The following is a 23,527-nucleotide window of genomic DNA, read 5'->3' as shown; positions in this document are numbered from 1 at the left end:
ACGGCTAATAACTTCTCCGGTTGCAGGAGAAGGTACTAGCCTTTTACTAGATACAACCAAATATGCATCCTAGAGAAGAAAAAAAAAATTTAAAATAAAAATTGCATTGTTCTTTTCCAAAGGAGAGCATGGCCATAAGAACTCCTTTTCCCTTAATTAAATAGTGCAAAAAAGACATGTTCATTTTTGCTCTCTGAAGGACCATCGTTTGTGCAAGGCTCATAATTTCATTGTCTCCCTTCCTCACACTTATCTCCACCACGTGTCCAGAAATAATCAGCCAAATAGGGTGAAATTATTATGGTGCTTCAGAAGTACCATTCACTCAAAGAGACAAACCAATTAAAAATGATAAAAAAATGTGATTGTATACGGAATGAAGAGAAGGAAAAAAATTAATCCAAATATCACATTTTTAATAAAAGGAACATACCCTCGAACACTGAAAGTTCTCTTCAAGTAAGGATAGTTGTGGGCTAAAATCAATCCAAACACAAAGGTAAGTACTATAGAAATTGTGGCAGGAGAAACTTTCGTGTGTGAAAGAAATAATCCAAAATATTAAGATATTAGATATATGAATCCTTCAATTTATATCACGATGCTCACTTAATCAATTTTTAACCAATATAAGATTTCATTTCTTTCAGACTTGAATTTCCCTAAAATAATTTATGCATGGTGTAAACTAATACACCAAACAGCCCAAGCAACAACGTCGGTTATACGTGTCATTTCTCCTATTACCTTTCTTTTTCATTTTTTGGGTGGAAAGAATAATTGCATGGGGTAACATGGCCATGAAAAGAACAAGCAATATTGCTATACTATTCATCAAGAGCCTACTTATTATTGCACCTAGTAGTGGAATAGAGAGGAATAGAAACTAGAGAGATTGTGGATGTCACTGTAAATAGAAATTTATATTAGTACTTGTTCTTATTTTTAGTTTTTATTCTTCTTAAAAATAGAATAGAAGTTTAACCAAACATAATTTTATAAAAATTCTTAATTATAATTTTTTTTTTATAATGAAGAAAATATATAGCTAAAGGTTATACCACCTAGGAATAGTTTTTTTTTTTAAGATGTAGGGTAGCTTTTTGCCATCCTCATATTTGTTTTGCAATTTTACCCTTATTCTAACTTTAGTTATAAATTTTATCCTTTATCTTAATAATTCATCATAATAACAAATTATTTCATCTTTCCTCCTTCAAAACCATCAAAACATTTTTATCTTTTACCCTTATAATTCATCCTAATAACAAATTATTTTATTCTTTACTGTAATAATTATTCTAATAAAATTATTAATGTAACCTCACCTAACAACTTAATTTTTTAAATTAAATTGATTCTTTACAATTCCCTTATTCAAGACACTGCTCGGCCATGAGCCCATGACTAACTATACGGTAAACCGCTCCGGAGTCGGGAAACGATGCTGGATTGAGACCCGAAGGCCGGTATTTATGGCCAGAGAAAACGACATTGAAATGAATGCTCTTGGGCTTCTTTAGCAACAGTCACCATAGCCCATTAGGACTCTTGGGCTACCTATATGGTGCGCCCTATCTTTCAAACACAATCCTAAGGGGACAAAAGTCAGTACGGCCCATTTATGGGATAGTTGGGTATGGATGTGGAACCATCGCAAATAAAATATTTACAAGTTTGATGTTTTTCATTTACAAATAAAATAATTTTATCTCCTATACATACATAAAATATATAAAACCCATATTAGGCTATTTGAGAAGAAGAAAGAGAAAAAGAAAATGAAACAAGTGTGTATCATTTTGAAGCACACAAAGTTGTGTCATTTTAAGTGAAAGAAAGATAAATCATGGAAGAGAGAATGCGTGGGAAAAGTTTGAAACGTGTGGGTCTCACCTCTTTATGATAGTGAAAGGATATAAGGTGTGTCATTTAAAATGACACTTTTTTCCCAAAGAAAATATATGTATATATATATATTGCTACATGAGACTAACTTAATCCTATATATATATATATATATATATATATATATAAGGAAATGATCCGTTTATAAAATTTTTTTACAAATTACACTAAGTATGACCGGTCATACACTCTTGATCGAAGTATGACCGGTCATACTTAGTGTAGTTTGTAAGAGTTTGTAAACAAAAAATTTGTAAATATAACCTTATATATATATATATATATATATATATATATATATATATATGAAAATTGATCATCTCATGTGGAAAAAAGAATGATATGATCATATGAGAAGATCACAATCATATAAAATTGAATCAACGATTATGATTTTGTAACTATCTATTTTAGTATTTTTTTCTCTTTTTTTCTTTATTATCATTGATCCACCTTTATATGATTATGATTCCACATGACCATGTCATGTTTTTTCTACATCAGAGGATCCAGATCCGTAGAGACACTTTATTTAAAAAAAAAACAAACAAACTCAAGAATCAATGAGAATACAAATTTAAAATTGAATTAATGAAGTAATACAATATTGTAAAATTACAACACAATAATTAACCACATGAGTGAGATAGAGAAATGTTAATAACTCAATAACCAGTTTTCCACGAACGGGAAAGCCCTTATAACTCCGTTATGCAGAATCGAAATAATAGACGACTAAAATAAATTGTTAGTACCTTTTGTACAAATGAATTGTCCTAATTAGCCTCACAATAAAGTTGGATATTTAGCATCTAGAAATTCTCTAAGAGTCCGAGCAGCTTTATGACCACCCATTAATTCCGCCAGCTTCTCTACAGGAAGAAGTGCAAGTTCTGCCAAGCTCTTACACCCATCCATTATGGTCCTGTAGTTCGAATCAGTAACACCTGGCAGTCGTCTTAGAAACTCCACAGCCGATGTATTGTAATTTTCAGCCCTGTGACACAGCAATAAACCACTAAATTTATATCACGAACAGAAAATGAATAGTGCATAAAACTCATTAATGACACAATTTGATATGAAGTCTTAGCTCTGCAGTTCTAACATTTATGTAGTAATGCATAGAGAACCCATGCATATTTCATAGACCTTGAAAAAGCATACGATAAGGTTTCAAGGAAAATTTTATGGTGGGTTTTGGAGAAGAAAAAGGTATCATCAAAGTATGTAAAGGCAATCAAGGATATGTATGATAGGGCTATTACATGTGTGAAAGCTTGTAATGGAACATCAAGTTATTTTCCTATCATGGTAGGTGTATACCAAGGGTCGGCTCTAAGTCCTTATCTCTTTGCCTTAGTTATGGATGAACTAACAAAAGATATTCAAGAAGAAGTGCCATGATATATGCTTTTTCATAGACCTTGAAAAAGCATACGATAAGGTTTCAAGGAAAATTTTATGGTGGGTTTTGGAGAAGAAAAAGGTATCATCAAAGTATGTAAAGGCAATCAAGGATATGTATGATAGGGCTATTACATGTGTGAAAGCTTGTAATGGAACATCAAGTTATTTTCCTATCATGGTAGGTGTACACCAAGGGTCGGCTCTAAGTCCTTATCTCTTTGCCTTAGTTATGGATGAACTAACAAAAGATATTCAAGAAGAAGTGCCATGATATATGCTTTTTGCAAACGATATTATGCTTATTGATGAGAGCAAGGATGGTGTTAATAGAAAACTTGAATTGTGCAGAAGCACATTGGAATCTAAAGGATTCACATTAAGTCGAAGCAAGACTGAGTATCTGAAGTGTGAGTTTTCTCTGGTAAGAGATGTAGACCAAGATCCTGTGCATCTAAGTGGTCAAGAGGTACCCAAGAAAGACGCTTTTAAATACCTGGGCTCGATTTTGCAAAAAGGTGGAGAGATTGATGGAGATGTAAATCATAGAATCAGAGCAAGGTGGATGAAATGGCACAGTGCATCTGGATTTTTGTGTGACCGCAAAATCCCCCTTAAATTAAAAGGAAAATTCTATAAAACAGCAGTAAGACCTGCAATGCTATATGGAGCTGAATGCTGGCCAGCACATAGGCAACATGAGCATAAAATGGGAGTAGCAGAGATGAGGATGTTAAGGTGGATGTGTGGTTATACGAGGATGGATAAGATAAGAAATGAAGATATTCGACAAAAGGTAGGAGTACTACCGGTGGCTGAGAAGATGAGAGAACATAGATTGAGGTGGTTTGGGCACGTAATGAGAAGGCCCCTGGATGCTCCCGTAAAAACAGAAGTTTATTACCAAGAGCTCAACACAAAAAGAGGTAGAGGTAGACCGAAACTTACTTGGGGGAAGGTAGTAAAACAAGATTTAATAGAATGGGATATAGATTGACGGACGGTATGCCTTAGAACGGAATAGAGAAAAGCTATAAGCATGGTGGAGGGTTAGACTCGTTGTTATTCCTATGTTTCAGATGGTCCCCTTTTAGTCTTTTTCCTCTTCATTTCTCCCTCTTCTTCTTTTCCCTTTCTTTTTTACTTTATATTTATATATATATATATATATATATATATATATATATTATTACAATTCTATTTATTTATTTTTATTTTTATTTTTATGTTTCTTTTTTCAACTTTTTTGTATCTTTCATTTGGATTCATCTACCACCGATCCCAATTAATTTAGAATAAATGTGTTGTTGATGTTGATGTTAAATGTCATAAACCAATATCAATTGAGACCTGGAGGCTAGAGGTGCGCATGCCTGGCTTTATAATTATGGGAGAAAGCAACTCGTTAATGTTTCATATAATAAATTAATAACTCATTCATATGCAGCAGATCCATGTGATCCACTTCCTGTAAACCCACACGTTTTCCCTTCATCCTTGGAAGCACAAAGCAAAATTTGAAGTTTCAACTATGAAAAAGCAACTTACCGCACATCATTTTCCACAATTCCTTCTTCCGAGGGGACACCTACTCTGATTGCTTTTGTTTCATCTGGTTCATCTTGATTTGCCTTCAGGGAAGCAAATATTTCTGAAGTAGCACGCAAACTTCGAGACCATATTATTCGCAGCCGGGGAAAGTGTAGAGCAAGCAATGACAACTTTGATATAATGCTATTGGGTGTGACATCATCACCAATATCACTAGCAGACTGGAAAAGATATCCATGAAAGATCTAATGTCATTCACAATTCCACAAAACAAAATGCTTATCTAATAGTACTATTACTCCTTTATGCTGTGCAAAACAAGAGAAATTTATCGATATTTGAACAATCATTTCTCTTAAAGCCAAAGAAACAACAATACTTCCTATCCGCACAGCCAAGTCGGACTAAAATTTTAATATTATGCGCAGGCCTTCCGTGCCCAGAAATTGGTATTTGTTTGAACCAAAATATTAATGGCAAGCATTCTTAGTAATGGGCTGCCTGACAAAACACACCCTCCCTCTTATGTGGACGTTATTAATAATAAGAAGATGAAGACAGTAAAAGCAGAGAAGATAGATTTGTGTTGTGGTCAGCAAACCTGGAATGAAAAGCTCTTATCCTGTGAAAACTCAATCAAGAGTACAGGTATCCTATAATATCGCACCATTGTCTCCACCTGGTGGTATAGACGACCTGACGTGAAGCTCATAAAGAGATCTTGAATACTTTTTCTTTCCACACAAATTAATGGTGATAGGATATAGTCACCAACTTCTAGGGTCACTGGAATAATGCGCATTCCCTTTTGATGAAGAACATTTGGAAGGCTGCTCATGAACTCCCGCATGTCCACAATGACCTGAAATGTTGAAATTTGCAAACTATAAATTCCCTGGTAAGTATATGAGGCATAGATCATACATCACACATAAAAAATATAACAAACCTGCATTTCTTTATCAACCTCCTTTCTCCCACCTGCTTTTCTGGTCATTGAGTTTTGAGGAGTATTTAAATCTGACTCTAATGTAGAATTCAATCCTAAACTATGCCCACTCTGATTAACAGCAGGCAAAATGCACCAGTCGAAAAACAAAGAAAAATGAAATCACCAAATCAGTATTTGACAACTTACTACTCTCCATCTTGCTTTACTGAAGGCAACCATGTCCAGAACAATGGAAACCAAGAAGCAACCAAACACGAAAACAAAAGAGGGAAAGAAGAAAAACTTAACAAACCTGATCAACTGGAATCATCATCATAGATTTTTGCCTGATCAAAGATTCAAATGCTCCATTCTCTCTACGTATACTTGCCTCAAATTTCTGAACCTCAGTTGAATCTTCATAGAAAATAAAATATACTTTCAACCTTTTTGAGGGATTCTCAGCTTTGTAGACTTCAATTTCCCTAACAAAGGCCATGTCTGGATGGTAAACAATGATTATAGAGGGCTTTAATATGTCGAGTATAGGCTGATCACTTTCTAGGGCATAAAAATGTACCGGTGGCAATGGCTTCCCATTTCTTGCTACAGCATCAGGATTAGTATGCCTTCGAAGAACTACGTTATCTACAGATGTCCCACCGTGCATGGTTTCACAAAATCTACCACCACTGACAGGATTAGTTTCATCTACATGGACTTTATTTTTTGAATTAAACATCCCAATTTCATCACTGGTCAATTCCTCTTTATTATTGTTCTGAACTCCAGAGCCAATGATTGGGCTATTTCTATTCCCCACTTTTCTCTTTCCTTTTGCACGACCCCGTCCACCAAAATCAGGCTGAGGAGCATCTTCAACAACAAGATCATTTTCAGCAAGATTTCTTACATCTGAAGCTGCTGCCAGAAGTGCATCATGTTCCTGCTTACTAATGCCGCTGGTTTGCGCATTCTGAACAGGTGCTATGGGAGTAACTCCATCAAGAATCCCAAAACCTTTTGGATCCTTTGGCTTCTTCTTTTTATGCACAATGTCACGCAGCTGTACTTTGTTTAGTAAGTACTTCTTCCATTCTTCACGCATGACCTTCACAAACACCGAACAATATACAGGATATGAAAGTCAACTTCTTTAAGTCTTAAAAAAACCTACAAAAAGAAATCTAGACCTGCAAACCTCCACCGTAACCACAAAAATAAAGCACCAAGCTATATAAAGGATATATAGCACAATAAGGAACTTGTAATAGCATTCTATAACAAGCACATAGAAAAAGTGGAAAACCATCAGAATCAATAATAAATCACACTGAAGATGAACAAAATAAGAATGGCTGCTTCAATGGCCTTACAGCCCTTCATTACAGACCAGTAATTCATCACAAGTGCACATCCATCAGTACGGTTGAACATGAGTTGCCAAAATTCAGTCAAATGCTGCTACCGATGAAAGCCGAGTTTGTAGAACCAGATGACTTCCATTCACATATTTTGTGCACTTAATTGGGTGCATCCATGTCTCAATATGCTATAACCGCTTTTTATAAATCCAAGGCAATCATATCACTCATCAGCATCGCACGGTGCAATAAAAAAGAAAAACCAAGGACCAAAGTTCACAGGTAAAAAAGTGAGTTGGAGATTTTCTGTCTCCCAACCTCCCTCTAAAATCTTGTAGTCACCTAGTTATTGATGGGCCTAGGATAATTAATGATGGGCCTGAGATAATTAGTTAGTTAATTAGAGAGTTATTCTATAATATTCTCAAATAATAGGATATACGGAGTGGAGAGTGGGAGTGTGAAGGAAGCATGAAATCAAGCAAATGGTAAATGGGGTTTCGGGAAAGGATCTCTAGGGATCTCTTGAGGCCTAGGTCTTTAGCTTTGAGGGTGAGTTGAAACCTTTGGAGTTTATCTTTCTGCATTGTTATTTCCAATATTTCTATATTGTAATTGAGTACTGTGAGTCTTATTTCTGAGTTAGGTAGTAGTATCAAGTAGTAATGTGTTGTTGCTAATTGTAAAGGGGAAACCCATGTCTCAGTTTATATTAATCGAATATACTGTCATTTTTAGTTAGTTTTTGCTATTAATTGTTTGGGGTTCCATCAGTTATCCAACTATTGCAATCAACAATGCCAACGTATTCCAGAACAGGAATAAGCACAGAATTGGTCTGGCTAAGTTGGGCTATGTGCAATGAGCTGATGAGCTAGTTGACCATAAAATTTTTATATTTATCACCAATTAAACTGACTGAAGAACAAAGTAAAAATAGCCCCACTCAGATTACACTTAATAAGATGACCTGTCATGGGTGAGAGGGGGGGGGGGGGGGGGGGGGGGGAGAACAAACCTTTTTCGAACTATTAGTGATGCATTCTTCAAGCTGCAAGCATGACCGTTCATCTTTACATGCCACTAATACACTGCCATTGTCGGTGTCTTCACCTTCAGTCAATACTTCTTCCCTTAACACACCTTGCTTTTGTCTTTCCTCCTCTACCTCCTCAAGAACCTCCTATAATGATATGATCGTATCAAGATTCAGTCCAAACTATTCAACATTCATCAAATTCAACTATTTTTTCCAAAACCCTCTTCAGACCATCCTATTTTGAAACAACAAATAGGCTAAAAAAATATGAATCGAAACAATGACATATTAATGTCTGTCTTACATATCAAATGAAATAAAATGAACATAACCCAGAGACTTTGTAGAATTGGAACTCACTAACTCACACGTAAGACCTTCCACTTCGGTGCTTCTTCCAAGACTTCCTCCAAAACTAAGCCAGCATTTGAACTTGTTGATGAAGTACCATCAACTGCTACACAAGCATTCAAAATAAAAATTAAGCTGAAAATGCTTTCCATAAGCTTGGCATGGCACAGCTCATTTCTTTTTCTCCTCTTTTTATTTGTTAATATTAATTTGTCTATATAATGAAGTAATGTAACAGAATCATGATCTATGCCAGAATAAAGCACCAAAGAAAGCATAAGAATAAGCTTTAACCTTCTTCAATGTTGTTCTTATCTCCCTTAACTTTTCTCTTTTTGTTTTTGACACCCTTAATCATCCCATTTAATTTCACACCATCTGACCTCACAAGATGAAAAACACGTTTCTTTGCATAGTCAAATATCTTATAGCTCGCCTCTGCAAATATCCAAACAGATCGAAAACTCTCTGACACTCTCAGAGTATCCAAATATTTCAAGTACGTCACTGCATCATACCTACCAAGAGGAAGCCACACAGTATAAGCACTATAAACTTCAGATGAATAAACCAAAGATTTGCAATTAATAGATAAATCCAACAAACTACTGGGGTTACAATAATATATTAATACATGCAATGAAAGACTAAACACCAAACCAAAAAAAAAAAGAGAAAAGGAACCTGACTAGATAATCCAACAATTTCCTCAAGGTCTTAAGGTCTGAGACCAGCTGCTTAGTCTTTTTCCCCAAAGTATGCCAAATTGGATCCAACTGCCTCCTCACAATCTCATCAAACGACTTGAACAACCCATTCTCCACCGTCAAATCCTCCACGTCAACCTTATTCGTCTTCCTCACCTCCTTCAAGCACGCATCCATAACCTCGATGATGGCTTTCTGAATCCCCACCATGTACTTCGTCATCGGCACCCTTATATCCACCACATTCGGTGGATCCTTCTCCAGTTCCTGCGAAACGTACACCTGAAACCTCGGCCACAAGTGCAACCTCCGTACCTGCAAGCACTTCATGGTTCGCTCCGCCTTCGCGAACCCCGACACCATCGCGTGTGGCTTGTCGGAAAAAGCCCGCACGTACGCATCGCGGTTGAGAGACCTGAAAATCCTAACTATGAAGGCTTCGGTGGATGTCTCTGACAGCGAATGCGCGTTGAGGATGATGATTCCAGAGATTTTGGAGGTTGGTAGTTTGTTCGTTAAGAGGTCCACGATTAGGATTCTCGGCGTGATGAAGAATATGTTGCCGGAGGAGTAAAGGGCGTGGCGGTGGTGAGCGGGAAGCTCGGCAGTGATTTCGGCGGGAATTTGATTGAATTTGGGGTTTAGGGTTTTGAGGTTGAAGGTGATTCTTGATTTGAGACACGCGGAAGATGGAGAGAGGATGAGGAGCGTGCCCTGAGAAGAGGAGTGCAGAAGGAGCATAGAAGAGACAAGCTTCGAGAGAGAGAGCCCTGAAGAAAGGATGACGAGGCCACCATTGGAGTCTTCTAGAAGCTCTGTGATTATGTGCTCGTGAAATTGAACCATTGATCGCGTTTCCAACTTCAATTTGGTTACACTCCGTACATAAACACAGGGGAACGAGGGTTTGCGCGGTTAGTTACAACTTACAACTTGGAACCGCGAAATCTACTTTCAAGAGTCAAGAGTGTTAATTTGGGTTTGGGCTTGGGCTATGTCATTCGTCCATTAACCAAAATTTACAACCTCCCTGTTTTGTCGATTTGGATTGTGATTGGGTCGGCCCGATCATTTTACAAGGCTTCGATGAGTAGTTTAAGGGTGTGCAAAAAAACTAGTTCACTTGTCCTGCCTTGACCCGACCTTGACCTGACCCATAAATACTTATATTTTTTGAACTGGTTTAAATACTGACCCACTTTTATTTGGGTCAGTTTTAGACCTGACTTGTTTTAATATTGACCCAAAACTTGACTCATACCTATTATGTGAAAAAAAAAGAAAATCACAATTACATTAAAAGAAAAGTTTTAACGTAAAACTATTACGTCAAAAAATTTTACGAAAAATATTTCCATAAAAAAATTTCGAAAATTTTTTTGACGAAAAATATTTTCATCAAAATTTGTGACTAAAAATATTTCTGTAAAAAAATTTGACGAAATATTTTTTTGTCAAATTTTTTTACGGAATCTAAATTTCGTCAAAATATTTCACAAAAAAATATATTCATCAAAAATTTCGACGAAACACATTTCCATCGAAATATTTTGACGAAAAAAAATTTCATAAAAATTCTTTACAGATTTTGAATTTCGGCGAAAGTTTTAAACAGAAACATTTTCATTAAACTTTTTGACAAAAAAAAAAATTCGTCGAAATTTTTAGCGAAACACATTTCTATCGAAAATTTTAGACTAAATATTTTGTCAAGTTTTTTGATAAAAAATATTTCCATCAAAATTTTCAACGGAACGCATTTCTGTAAAATAATTTCGTAAAAATTTTTTACAAAATATATTTCGATAAAAATTTTGACGAAAAAAATATTCTGTCAAAATTCTTTAGAGAATATAAATTTCGTCGAAAGTTTCGAATGAAACATTTCCCTCAAAACAATTCCCATCGAAAATTTGGACGAAACACATTTCCATCAAAAAAATTTGACGGAAAAAAATTTCATCAAAATTCTTTACAGATTTCAAATTTCGGCGAAAGTTTTCGACGAAAAAATTTTCGTCGAAATTTTTAGCGAAACACATTTCCATCGAAAATTTTCAACTAAATATTTTCGTCAAGTTTTTTGATAAAAAATATTTCCATCAAAAATTTCTACGGAACACATTTCTGTAAAAAAAAAATTTCGATAAAAAATATTGACGGAAAAAATATTCTGTCAAAATTCTTTAGAGAATCTAAATTTCATCGAAAGTTTCGAATGGAACATTTTTCTCGAAACAATTTCCGTTGAAATTTTTGTCAGAACAGATTCCCATCGAAATTTTGAACGAAAAACATTCCGTCAAAATTTTTGATAGAATTTTTTTTCGTTTAAAACATTTGATGGAAGAAATCATTTTCATCAAAACTTTTAACAGAAACTAAATTTCGATAGAAAATTTATTTTTGTAAAAATTTTCATTAGAGAAAAAATTTCGTTGCTTTTCGAAAAAAAGTATTCCGACGAAAAAATAATTTTGTGACGAAATTCTCATCATTTGCAATGTAGAAATTTCGACGAAATTTTGTGAGGAAACCAAGTCAAAAACGGGTCAGGTCAGATTTGACCCACTTCAGAAATCAAGTCAGACCCAGTTCAGAAACCAAGTCAGGTCAGATCCGATCCAGTTCTGAACTAGTTCAACAAAATCCAAACCAAGTCAGACCTGACTTGGATCAAATTAAAGCGGGTCGGGTCACAATACCTGACCTATAAAAACCAAGTTGGGTCGAGTCGGACAAAAACCTGACCCAACCTGACCCACGCACAGCCCTAGAGTTGCTTTACAATTAAAAATTGCATAAAATCAATCCATCTCGAACTCCGGATTAGTTTTATAAGTGTCTCAAAGAGTCGAACTGTGAAAATAACACAGGGGGTCTGATTTATCTCAAAAAGATAATCAGGATCGGTTACCAAAAAAAAAATTGCATGACAAGTTTAACAGGGGTCTACGACTCAACCCGTGTGAAGTCAGACTCAGTCTATTATATAAGATCATATAGAACAGGCTCATACTTTTAAAACAACTTATTTAAAAAACATGCTATAAATTTTCTTTTACATGTCGGACTTATAAAGTCAACATATATCATATTATTTATTTTAAATAAAATTATTATTTTAATAATTTGAAATAATAAAGTAATATTATTTTAATTATTGAATGTCCAATAGGTTTAAACAAGCTAATAGACATAAGCCAATGTTTTCATTTTTTAAATAAGGAAAAAATGTGTGTCACTTTAAATGATATAAAGTTGTGTCATTTTAAATGAGAAAAAGAGATAGATCATAAAGAAAAGAGAATGACAAAAAAAATGTGCATCTCATCTCTTTGGGAGAATGAAATGACTCATTTAAAAGTACAAATATTTTTTCCTCTAAATATAAATCAAATCACACTTATAATTTATATTTACACAAAACTAACAAATCAATGCAAGCCTAAAACTCATCGCAGCCGATTTATATCCGCGCATCCAATCAAACTTATACTTAATTAGAGCCGACAACAAGCATCTCGCATATTCTCCGCCGTAGACGTACTGTTTAAATTTAGTAAACGACCGTGCATGCATATGAAGAAAGGCATGTGAAAAACATTAGTTTTTGTTTAGAAAAAAGAGAAAAGAAAACACGTGCTGGAATTACTAAAAAGAAAAAAACCAAACATGAATGAATGACCGAATGAATGACGTGACAAAGCAAGTGGACTTGTCAACAGCAACTAAAGCAGCTGTCTTTAGAAAAACAAAGACCCATATATTCCTCGTGCTTTAATTCAATTCAGCAAACTTATAAAACAAGATAAGCTTCAATTCTCTTCATTCTGTGTGTCAGACATCTTCTTCTTTGAATTAGATTAATCATGATTTCTTCCAAGTTTTGCAGTGTAAATAAGCCTGTGACTAAGGAGCCAAAAGGTGCACAGTTGACAATCTTTTATGGTGGCCAAGTTATTGTCTTTGAAGATTTTCCAGCTCACAAAGCCAAGGAGATCATGTCCTTTGAAAGCAAAGATATCTCTAAAAGCCAGGATAACTATGGTTATGCATTCTCTCAAAGCCAACCCTCATTTCATGCTAATACAGTCAGAAGTTCTGGTAGTTCCAGTAGTTTATTTCCTTTTCCTATGAATATGAACCCTAGCACTGGCAACAGTTCCGTTCAAGAGCATCCTCAAGCACCGTCCAGACATGTTGTTTGTGGTAAGTACTTTTTGATCTTTAATATCTGAGATGATGGGAGATTTGTATAATGTTTTATGCATTTCTGATTCATGTCTTTCCTTTTTATTCAGATCTACCAATTGCAAGGAAAGCTTCACTACATCGGTTCTTGGAGAAAAGAAAGGATAGGTAGGCAAGCTGAACTTCCTATACTTCTTTCTTAGTAGTATAAGAATCAAGGAAACTGATTAAAGAGTTGCGTTGGTGTTTGGACTCTTGTTTCTTTCTTTTGCAAACAAAATCTCCCTTTGCCTCATGGGAAATTTGATACATTAACAAAAGTAAAAGAACCAACTGCAATACATTTGTTTTCATCTTAAAACTATATAAATTGACCTGTTTTTGATCCAATGTTTCTGCAGAATCGCTGCAAAAGCGCCATATCAAATAAGCAATCACATGGCAGCACTTAATAAGGCAGCTGAATCCATGTCATGGCTCGCCTTGGCACCTAAATCACCACAAGACAAATCTGAAAGTAGCTCCAGCGTTGTGTTATTTTGACTATTTTTGTTGCACGCAATTGGACATTTTATGACCTTCTCGGCTAGCCCCGTGTTACTTTTTCAGGGTCCTATGCTCACAATTATGTAATTGTGAATGTAGTTGCTTATCCTTAGTATTACCATAATTAAGAGGGTAGTTCTAGTTTGGTTAGCTTAATTAGAGATCAGTTCGATTACTTTTGTTGGGTCAATCAGTTTGTTTCATTTAATTGGTTTTCTACTAGTATGTAAGATTGTAAGCCACACTTGGCTATTGTGTAATAACATTGTATCGTTCAGCAGATTTCACTTCCCTCCGAGGCTCTCGCATTCCTTCTCTCAATTTATCCTAGTGGATGTACTGTTTCTCACCGCAATGTATGGTTGATTCCAAAATTGTAGCTCACGAATTATTAAAAAATTTAGTTGTTTTTATAGGTTTATAAAAATAAAATCGCTAATTACATAACCCACACAAACTCACATTACACCTGCTTATACTGTAGAATTAGAGTATACATATGCAGAAAATAAAGTGGATTGAACATTAAGCAATGAAAACTGTGTAAATGTGAAGTGTGGATCGAACATTCAAATATGAAATTATGCGTATGTGTATTTAGAATTGTAATAAATGATGTCTTTGTATTCATTATAATCTTTCAGCATCATAAAGCTTTGAATTCCCTTTCTTAAGCCTTTCTCAACATAAAATTCATTACTTCCAGTTGTGGTAAACATTCATCCGAAAAAAGTATAAACAAAATAAAATAAGTGAAGAAGATTGCCAAATAAAAAAAAACAAAAAAAAACACAGTGAAGATGTCACAGCAAACGTTATATCAACATGACGTGAAAGCAGAATAAAATATATATAAGCTTTGGAGCCAAAAGAATTGCAATTGTACATGCACCAATAGCTTGTTTCGAATTTTCAATCTTCGTGACTTTTCTTGATTCTTCGCAGCAACAAGGGAACAGGTTTTTCCAAAACGGACACGTTAACATTGTTCCAAACATCAGATACTGTGGGGAGTGTAGCAATTCTCTCAGCAATATTCAAATCTTCTGGAAGAACAGAACCAAAGACAGTGTATTCATGTTTCCATTCTTCATGGTCAGCTAGGCTAATAAAGAAAGCTGGGCCTGAACCAATCCAAGCAACTGAGCCCCTTCTAATAGTTGGACAATCTTCCACGGGAAGTGCATTGAATGTTGTGCCTTGAGCTTCTAGCATCCCTTGAATTAATGCATAAGGGGGACCAAAAGCAGCCTGGAATATAAGTACTCATTTACTATCATCCAACACTACAAACATTATGGCTTGCATTGAGACCATGAATATGCAAATAAATTCTTTTTTTATAATGGGAACAATATGTAAATGATGTCAACAGAAGTATAATATTTTTATCTAATATCATTTTTTTTTTGGAAGAAATAAAAAAAGTAGTCTTGAATACAAAGTTAAAATGTATCAAGATTTCTAACATAAGCATGAAGTCAAGTCCCCAATTTTCACCTACTCCATATGAGAACAAAGAAATGGAAAGAAATAAATCTTAAAAGGGATTGCTGATTTAACGAAAATATATGAAAAGAGGGACATTGAAATTCATTTTAACACTGATATTTCCAGTAGCTATGCACGGATTATAAGATGTCTATTTCTCTAAGGATTCCTATTCTGCAAAAGTGCAAACATGTCTCATGCTTGATCTATGTAAATTCAGATTATCGATTGAATTGTTATAGAGACCCACCCAAGATTAAGGATACTGTACAATGCATTACATGGGATCTTGTTATCCTACCTAATGTCGAGTCAGCTAGTAACCAGTTGGCCAGGAATATTCTAGAATGGGTTCAACAGAATTCAGTTGGGGGAATGAGAGACTGACAGAGGTGGTTAAATAATTGAGGAAGATCTTGAAAGAATTATCTGGAGTCTTGGCTAGAACTTGGGTAGGGAGAGTGTATAGCCTCTTCAATTGCCATTTTCTGTTTCGTGTAATTTCCCTGACACTGTTCTATTAGTCAAGACTTGTATCTCTCTTAATAATTCCATGTACTGTTGAGAAAATTTTCAGTAATACAAATATCAGTTTCTTCATCCATTTCCCTTATTTTGTGTTTTGTAAATTACTGTTACTGATGGGTCTTTATCAATAGGCATAAGAGCTCTTTGACCATGGGAACTTTCAACCATGGCCACTCTAAGAAGAAAGCTATGGAGAAGGGAAGTTCCCAAGTTCTATGGAGAAGATGATGATGCTTGGGGATGGCTAATATACTTGGAACAATATTTCCAGGCAGAGAGAACCCATGAAGATGAAAAGTTGACAGAGATTGTGAGGGGCCATAGATGACCTACCCTCATATGGTACAAATGTTGGTATTGGCTCAATCCCAAGGCAAATTGATGGGTCTTTATCAATTGGTATCAGAGCTTTTCGACCAGGGGAGCTTTGAAGCATGGCTATTCTAAGAAGATGATGATGCTTGGGGATGACTAATATACCTGGAACAATATTTCCAGGCAGAGAGAACCTATAAAGATGAGAAGTTGACAGAGGCTATGAGGGGGCTTAGAGGCCTTGCCCTCATATGGTACAAATGTTGGTATTGGCTCAATACCAAGGAAAACTTGTGGGTCTTTATCAATAGATGCTTAAATCTGGTTGTGGAGGCTGAAAGGAACATAAGTTGCGGCATGGATGAGTTCTATTTGGAACAAGCTGTGAAGTTCCTTCATAATTGCCTATTATATCAATTCGATTTGCATACAAATATTGGTGCTAAGGAACATATATCCAAGTATCTATTTGTTTCATTGGTTTCTTGGGATGATCAACCGTCACTCAAGTCTAAGTTATGATTGTGCAGTTGACAATTTTCATTCCCTTGTTGATGGCAAAGCTATTTGGTGCTTAATTGATTTTTACTTTCAAAGAGAACTTCATAATTCCAGTTCATTGATGCAAGTTACTAAGGAAAGTGGTAAGGGATCAATTTTGACTGTTAATGAATATTTAGAAGCACTATACAATATAATATTGTCCCAAAGTTGACTATGTTACTCGGGAGTTTTCCAGAGGTACAAACTAGTTGTTTACCTTAGAGAAAGTCAGTGGACCAGCCTCAGAAGTATCAGGGAGAATCTACAATTTCTACATGGCCAGAGTTTGTTGATTGTAGTGGCGAGTTTAGTCCCTTTTTGGAGCAAATGGTTGAGGTTATATCTAGGCGTGTATCTGAGGAGTATTCAACTCTTAGGCATTCAACTTTGAGAGGAATACTACAGATCCTTTCTACTCATATTCTGAAGTTTATTACTCAGGCCTTGGATGTTATATTAGTTCTACTAGATGAGTACAATGAACCTGTACAATTAAGGCCATTCTCTTGTTTACCAATGATTTGTGAATCTTCTCAGAGTGTTGCAGATGAGCCTATTTTTCTCAATCTTTTTCTACGGCCCCAATTATGTTCAAAAAGCACTGTTATCGATGTGTTAAATGTTTTTCGTATGCTAGGAAGTGATAATAGAGTTAGTGTAAGATGGGAATGAGATCCAGGCGGAAATTATCATGCATTGGAAATAAGTTTGCTCTTGCAATCCAAGCAATGGGATCCTAGCATAACGTTTTGACCTTCAACTTGAGGACAATGTGAAAGTTTTGGGGAGGAGGAGTATAGAGAGAGATCCACCCAAGATTAGAGGTACCGTAGAATGCATTATATGGGATCTTGTTATCCTACCTAATACTGAGTCAGCTAGTAACTGGTTGGCCACGAATATTTTAGAATGGGTTCAAAAGAAATTAGTTGGGGGAAGGAGAGGCTGGCAGAGGTGGTTAAGTAGGGAGAGGAAGATCTTGAAGGAATTATCTGGAGTCTTGCTTGGAACTTGGGTTGGGAGAGTGTAGAGCCTCTCCAATTGCTCTACGAAGCTGCTTTCCATTTTCTGTTTCTTGTAATTTCTCTGACACTGTTCTATTAGTCAGGTCTTGTATCTCTTTTCTTAATTCCATGTACCGTTGAGAAAATTTTCAGTAATATAAATATCAATTTCTTCATCCATTTCCCTTATTTTGTGTTTTGCAAATTACTGTTACTGGTGGGTCTTTACTCTTTATCAAATTGCTTCCACATAGGTCAATCAATTCACAGTGGTTTGGCATCATAATTCCATTATCATTGGTAAGTTTTGAATTTGATATATGTTAACATGTTCATACTGAAAATAGTCTGTAGTTTTAACTTTTAAGAACGATCTCAAATGACTTGGAGTAAAACAAAAATATGCTACCAGAAACAGCACATATTCGCCTCAACAAAATCATAATATGTCACGATGGGAATAATTAACAATGATAAGACTGAGCTTGATATAGAATTGCACAATAAAGTAACTAATGCTGATGAGAATGAATTTTAATGCAGTAGACACACACAGAAATATATATATATATATATATATATATATATATATAGGTAGATAGATAGATGGGAAAATCAGTCTTACATTCTTTATATGTTTTCCTTCTGAATCCCACGATTGACCTCGGCTCTCTGCACGGTAAAATTGGCAGCCTGCACAATGGTACAAAGCCAACAATCCTAGAATGTAGGCAACAGAATGTGGGGCACAGTCAGGGAAAAGCTGCACCAAATAAAGAATCTCCAGAGTTAAACATATTCCTCACTCATGACTAGGAAATTTCGAAATACAAAGAAAGTGTGTAAGCAGAAACAAGACTCTGTTAAGATATATCAGGTATTAACAGAAAATAAGATGCAGTATGCTGACATCAATGCTTCACAGAATGTCTGAAACCAAGAGCATCCCATTTCCATAGTCAATGAATCCTTGGTGTGATTATTTAAATACATTGGAAAAGAAAGATAGTGACCCAACTAATTTGGGATAAAGGTAATGTTGATGATTGGCAAAGAAAGACATCTTTCTAAGTTTTTCAAGGATCTTTCCGTCTTCCCCACAATCTATTAAAATTTTGAGGTTCTCCATACTTATCCAGTGAAGGTTCAACTGATGATGATTTTGATGTATCTCCTTAGTGTATATTTCTCATGAAGATTCTGTATTCAAATAATGGTTTCATGGTCCCCTATTGAAAATACACACATATACAATAAGAGCTTTGGTGATCACCTAGTACAAGTAGATCAAACAAATATTCATAGAAGCTCAAACACAGATGCAGAGTGCATCCTGACCAGGCACCAGCCCATTGACAAGTAATCTATTTGCCTTAGAAACTCTTTTTAAAGTGTTCGTATGTGCTCCTTGAAATATACCAATACCTAACTTTACAGATACAACAGTTTATTGATGCAACATGAAAGCATTGAGATTCTAGAGGTCCTGAAAGCATGAGTACTTACTTTCACATGAAGAGTCCCATATTCAGTTTCCAATCCTATAATACCCTGGAAATAATTAGAAAGAATATTGATAAATAAGATAATCCTTCATAAGTTGATAAAATCCCAACTAGGTAATACATCATAAAGAGACTGGAAAGATATAACTATCAAAGGAAAGAGAAGACACAATTTTTCAACATAGGTGATCCGCCCAAGATGTTTTACCAATTAACCACAAGACATAATCACACAACAGATGCCAAAATTGGTTCTCTACTCATATACGTCAAATTCATCCCATCACTCAATTGATGCCTTAGTGTATGAAACAGAGTCTTAGTAATCACATATTATTAGCTAAAAGACAATGATTATCAATAGCTTGGATTTTAGGTTATATATCTCACGGTCTGCCCCTTGAAAGAGATTATGCAAAATAACTCGCTTCTTAACCATAGAATCTAAATGTATTACACTTTTACCAAGGATTCTCTTTATTGGGCGCTGTCATAAACACAACATAATTCTATCTCAAATTTTGAGTAGAGGTGTAAAACCCCCTCCTTTTTTTTTCCAGGCTTGATGTTAAGATATATATCAATGGAAAAAGAGTACGTGCAATCTCAAAGCCCGCTGGCATAGCTAGCAATAGCTTATGTGCACCAGATTATAGGTGGCTGCAACTGTTTCTGTCTCAACTGAGTGGAACTTCCATCCCAGTCCTAGTTTCCAATGTACTCCCGCTATCTATGCCTATATTCTGAAACTGTCTTAGTCAACACTTCAATTACATCCATATTGTACATATCACAGTACAGAATCAAAAAATTGTTGAACTGAGAAAACAAAGCTTACTACAAACAACAGATAAAAAAGAAAAAAAAATGTATTTTGGAGATAATTAGCATCAGAGCCCATTGAATGCAAGATTTGATAATTTTGTTTCAGGTTCAGCATGCATTTCTTTTTTTTTTGGAATATTCCAATCGGTTCATTGCTTCGCAACTAATCCGATTCGGGGCGGGTCCAGGATTAAGGCTTTAAACCCCTCCCAAAGGTGGTACTGGGGAGATTCGAACACATGTTCTCACCCCCACTGCTTAGCTCCTATGCGCCAACTGAGCTACCACCATTTCAGCATGCATTTCTAAGCCGGTATCAGAACAAGAATTTTAAATCATGCAGTAGTTTGATGTAGATATTTTTATAAGGTGATGACTATCAATCAATTGGGTAGCATAGTTGGCAAGCAACAAATTTTATAAATAAAAATGGTTATTTAAAAAAACCAAACTGTAAAGAACCAATTCAACCCAAAAGCTTAAGCTGTTGGGTGAGGCTACATTAATGATTTTATATATCTCAACACGCCCCCTCACACGAGAGCCCACTGGGCTTGAAGGGTGGACAATGTACAGGCCCACCTACCTGTGCGAACAAAGAAATTCCACTTGAAAGAAAGTGGGAGGCGGCGAGGATCGAACCCGGGACACGAGGCTCTAATACTATGTAAAGAACCAATTCAACCCAAAAGCTTAAGCTGTTGGGTGAGACTACATTAATGATTTTATATATCTCAACACAAACATCTCTTACCTCTCCTTTTCCGAATATGAGACCAGAAGTCCAACCAACTTCTTCCCCTGCATGCACTCCTTCTTGCCGTTCAGGAGCTAAGCTGTCCTTTTGTTTCTTCAACCAACACTGAAACAATGAAGTTGGATGCTATGACTTCTGAGCTAAAGGTCAAAATTTTGATTAAAAAATTAAATTTCGAATTTAAAAAATAAATAATCTAGAATGATATTCCTGAACTAAAATCAATTCTATCCTGCATAAATACACTCCAAAAGAATTTGCTAAAGGCCATAACAGAAACCAACTCATTGAAAATGGCTCCACACTTCACCCCCAAAAATATTTCAGAAGTATGCACCACACACTTTGCTAATCCAAGCCTAAACAGGCAAGTACTTGATCAGGCACATTAATGAATCTATCTTTTCACCTTACTACTTTAGCACTTACTGGTCCCAATCAACAATCTCCTATATAACCACACCAGTAGTTTGTCTCACTTTGTATACTCTCGCTCACACGACCAAGGCAGCAGCAACAATTCGGGTAAGATGTGACCATGTGTGTGCTTCCTAAGTTATATAATTTACTATTCAAACATAATTTTATTGTAAAGAAGCACCCGCCAAATCACAACGCCAAATCTTGATTTTAGTTTTAAGACATTAGATTTATGAACCATTGAGTTATATGGTCTTTATTTAGTCCATTCCAAACCAAGTTGAGACTTAATTACTCACGAGTCCTCACAATTGAATTTCTAACCATAATTGAGTAATATATATTGTCTATATATCTGAAATCATTTGAAATTCTGATTACAGAGATTTAGTCCAAGACTCGACTCAGCAACTCTAAGCAGAGAAACAACAACTGCAACACCAATTGCAAGAGTGAATCCAAAATGATCAACCCAAATGGCAAATCCACAGATCTCCAAACTGCAAAATCAGCAAAAACAAGTTGCTAACTTACCTCACCGAACTTAGATCCACAAGCCTGACGATTTCCACAAAACACCCACGTATCACAAAGGCATGGCCCATCATTCCCAGTGCACATGGATTTACAAGCGTTGCAGCACCCTTCGGAATTGTTGAACTTGAAATCAGAACCCCACTTCACAGCTGCACCCCAAAGCTCCGAATTTTCAACCCCTCTGCAACACCCTCCAACATTCTGCGCCGCCAAACCAACAGCACCATCGCCTTGAACCAATGCCAACGACGTCCCAAACTTTGAAATGGAAGAGGTTCTGCTGAGCACTGAAGAGAGGAAGGTGTAGACCAACCCGCACGAAGCAAAGCACACCACGAGGAGAATCAAACGGTTCGACAGAGTGGAGTTTGGTTCGTTGTGCTTACGACCCATTGGAGAGTTTAGTAAGAAAAAGAAAAAAGAAAAAAAGAAAAAAAAAAAGAGAGAGAGAGAGAGAGAGAGAGAGCAAAACCCAGAATATGGATAACGTTAAAGATAGTTGAGGAACGAATTAGAGAGGCCGTTGACTAGTTCTTATTGTTGGAATATAACAGTGGTCTCTGTGGTAACGCAATGAAAGAGAGAGTGAGAGTGATCATATCATAATTGATTCAAAAGAACACAAGATAGATTTAGAATGTGGGAATTGGATGCCAACTTTTCATGCTGAGGAGGGTTCAGACTTTAGATCGAATACAGAGTTTCACATTTTTGTCTTTTTCTGTTCCCTGTTGAGTTGAGTCTTTGACTGTGCTACAAGAACGTGCTGTTTGTTTCTTTCGTTTGATTTCGAACCGGTCCTGCTACTAACAATAAAAAAGAAATCCAGAAAGTACTGAAATAACAAGAAAGCATTGAAATAATTGAGCTCAATGATTAGCAAAATAAATTATTTAAAAAATTCATGTAGATCACGATAGAGAAATTCTAATAATGCAGTAACAATAACTGCTCAATTAATCCTGTATTGTATTTCAATGATAAGAGTATAATATCATATCATATAAAGCATTATTTAAATATATTTTCATAAAAATAATATTTTTTTGGCGATGAGCTTTATTTTAAAAAAGTTTCAGTGGTTCTCTGGAATAGAAAGTGAAAAATGTTATTTTATATCAGACTTTCTTTCTTTTTTGAGTTTTATTAGTGTTATGTAACATAATGTAAATGTTATTTCCAACTCTCACATCAAAAGGGAGAGAGAAAGTGAAATGATGAAAGAGAAAGAAAAACATGTGGACTACACCTCTTTAATGTGTGTGTAGGAAAGTGAAGTTATATTATGTTAAATGATAAACATAAAACTCTTCTTTTTTTTCTATTCCAATTTTCAGTAAACAAGAAACCAAACTATAGCCAACAATAAGCAAGATGTGTTGGAATCTTTGGGTGCGCACGACAACCTTCCCGGAATTAATTCTTTTTTAATTTCTGTTCCCGGGAACATAAATGGATAGGAAACTCGTTTGGTAAAACCGGTTTATTTTTTGTTTCCGGATGAACCGGTTTATTTTTTGTGCCGGGGAACAGAAAAAAGAATCAAAAAATTTCTGTTTTTTTGTTCCCGGGCACAAAAGGAGAAACACTTATCTCTCTCAGTC

At 35.5% G+C, this 23,527-nt stretch overlaps 3 protein-coding genes across 4 annotated transcripts; 1 reads left to right on the top strand and 2 right to left on the bottom strand.

Moving 5' to 3' along the window:
• Nucleotides 1-2,546: 2,546 nt before the first annotated feature.
• On the bottom strand, nucleotides 2,547-10,105 carry LOC133289927 (DNA repair endonuclease UVH1). 2 transcript variants are annotated; one of them, XM_061487962.1, is made up of 10 exons: nucleotides 9,236-10,105; nucleotides 8,846-9,069; nucleotides 8,569-8,654; nucleotides 8,180-8,344; nucleotides 6,461-6,908; nucleotides 6,111-6,403; nucleotides 5,816-5,926; nucleotides 5,468-5,728; nucleotides 4,864-5,087; nucleotides 2,547-2,905 (listed from the first exon to the last, which is right to left on the bottom strand). In XM_061487962.1, the coding sequence occupies exons 1-10, from the start codon at nucleotides 10,102-10,104 to the stop codon at nucleotides 2,695-2,697; spliced, it is 2,892 nt and encodes a 963-aa protein (XP_061343946.1). In that variant the 5' UTR covers nucleotide 10,105; the 3' UTR covers nucleotides 2,547-2,694. The 2 variants fall into 2 exon arrangements, with proteins under 2 accessions (XP_061343946.1, XP_061343945.1); XM_061487961.1 differs by having other exon boundaries at nucleotides 6,111-6,908.
• A 3,004-nt stretch (nucleotides 10,106-13,109) lies between these two features.
• Nucleotides 13,110-14,206, top strand: LOC133289948 (protein TIFY 10b-like). The gene is made up of 3 exons (XM_061487997.1): nucleotides 13,110-13,470; nucleotides 13,563-13,620; nucleotides 13,854-14,206. The coding sequence occupies exons 1-3, from the start codon at nucleotides 13,131-13,133 to the stop codon at nucleotides 13,993-13,995; spliced, it is 540 nt and encodes a 179-aa protein (XP_061343981.1). The 5' UTR covers nucleotides 13,110-13,130; the 3' UTR covers nucleotides 13,996-14,206.
• A 452-nt stretch (nucleotides 14,207-14,658) lies between these two features.
• Nucleotides 14,659-22,639, bottom strand: LOC133289943 (uncharacterized). The gene is made up of 5 exons (XM_061487987.1): nucleotides 21,921-22,639; nucleotides 20,964-21,071; nucleotides 19,386-19,430; nucleotides 18,505-18,642; nucleotides 14,659-15,249 (listed from the first exon to the last, which is right to left on the bottom strand). Exons 1-5 carry the CDS (start codon nucleotides 22,314-22,316, stop codon nucleotides 14,911-14,913), a joined length of 1,026 nt encoding a protein of 341 aa, XP_061343971.1. The 5' UTR covers nucleotides 22,317-22,639; the 3' UTR covers nucleotides 14,659-14,910.
• Nucleotides 22,640-23,527: the final 888 nt, after the last annotated feature.

Source organism: Gastrolobium bilobum, unplaced genomic scaffold, assembly GCF_033153095.1.
Source record: "Gastrolobium bilobum isolate Gb01-03AN ecotype WA unplaced genomic scaffold, APGP_CSIRO_Gbil_v1 utg16824, whole genome shotgun sequence".
NCBI lineage: Eukaryota > Viridiplantae > Streptophyta > Magnoliopsida > Fabales > Fabaceae > Gastrolobium > Gastrolobium bilobum.
The sequence above is the reverse complement of the archived record's forward strand: the minus strand, read 5'-3'. Positions and strand labels throughout refer to the sequence as shown.

Bases quoted from the DNA above. Each gene is read 5' to 3' on its own strand.
- LOC133289948 (XM_061487997.1), top strand. From the start codon at position 13,131: ATGATTTCTTCCAAGTTTTGCAGTGTAAATAAGCCTGTGACTAAGGAG. The intron at 13,471-13,562 runs GTAAGTACTTTT...CTTTTTATTCAG, and splicing joins GTCCAGACATGTTGTTTGTG to ATCTACCAATTGCAAGGAAA. The intron at 13,621-13,853 runs GTAGGCAAGCTG...ATGTTTCTGCAG, and splicing joins TTGGAGAAAAGAAAGGATAG to AATCGCTGCAAAAGCGCCAT.
- LOC133289943 (XM_061487987.1), bottom strand. From the start codon at position 22,316: ATGGGTCGTAAGCACAACGAACCAAACTCCACTCTGTCGAACCGTTTG. The intron at 21,072-21,920 runs GTAAGTTAGCAA...TCATTGTTTCAG, and splicing joins GTGGATCTAAGTTCGGTGAG to TGTTGGTTGAAGAAACAAAA. The intron at 18,643-19,385 runs GTAAGTACTCAT...TATTTGGTGCAG, and splicing joins ATGGGACTCTTCATGTGAAA to CTTTTCCCTGACTGTGCCCC.
- LOC133289927 (XM_061487961.1), bottom strand. From the start codon at position 10,104: ATGGTTCAATTTCACGAGCACATAATCACAGAGCTTCTAGAAGACTCC. The intron at 9,070-9,235 runs GTTCCTTTTCTC...TCCTCTTGGTAG, and splicing joins TTGTTGGATTATCTAGTCAG to GTATGATGCAGTGACGTACT. The intron at 6,909-8,179 runs GTTTGTTCTCCC...GTGTTTGTGAAG, and splicing joins TCACTAATAGTTCGAAAAAG to GTCATGCGTGAAGAATGGAA.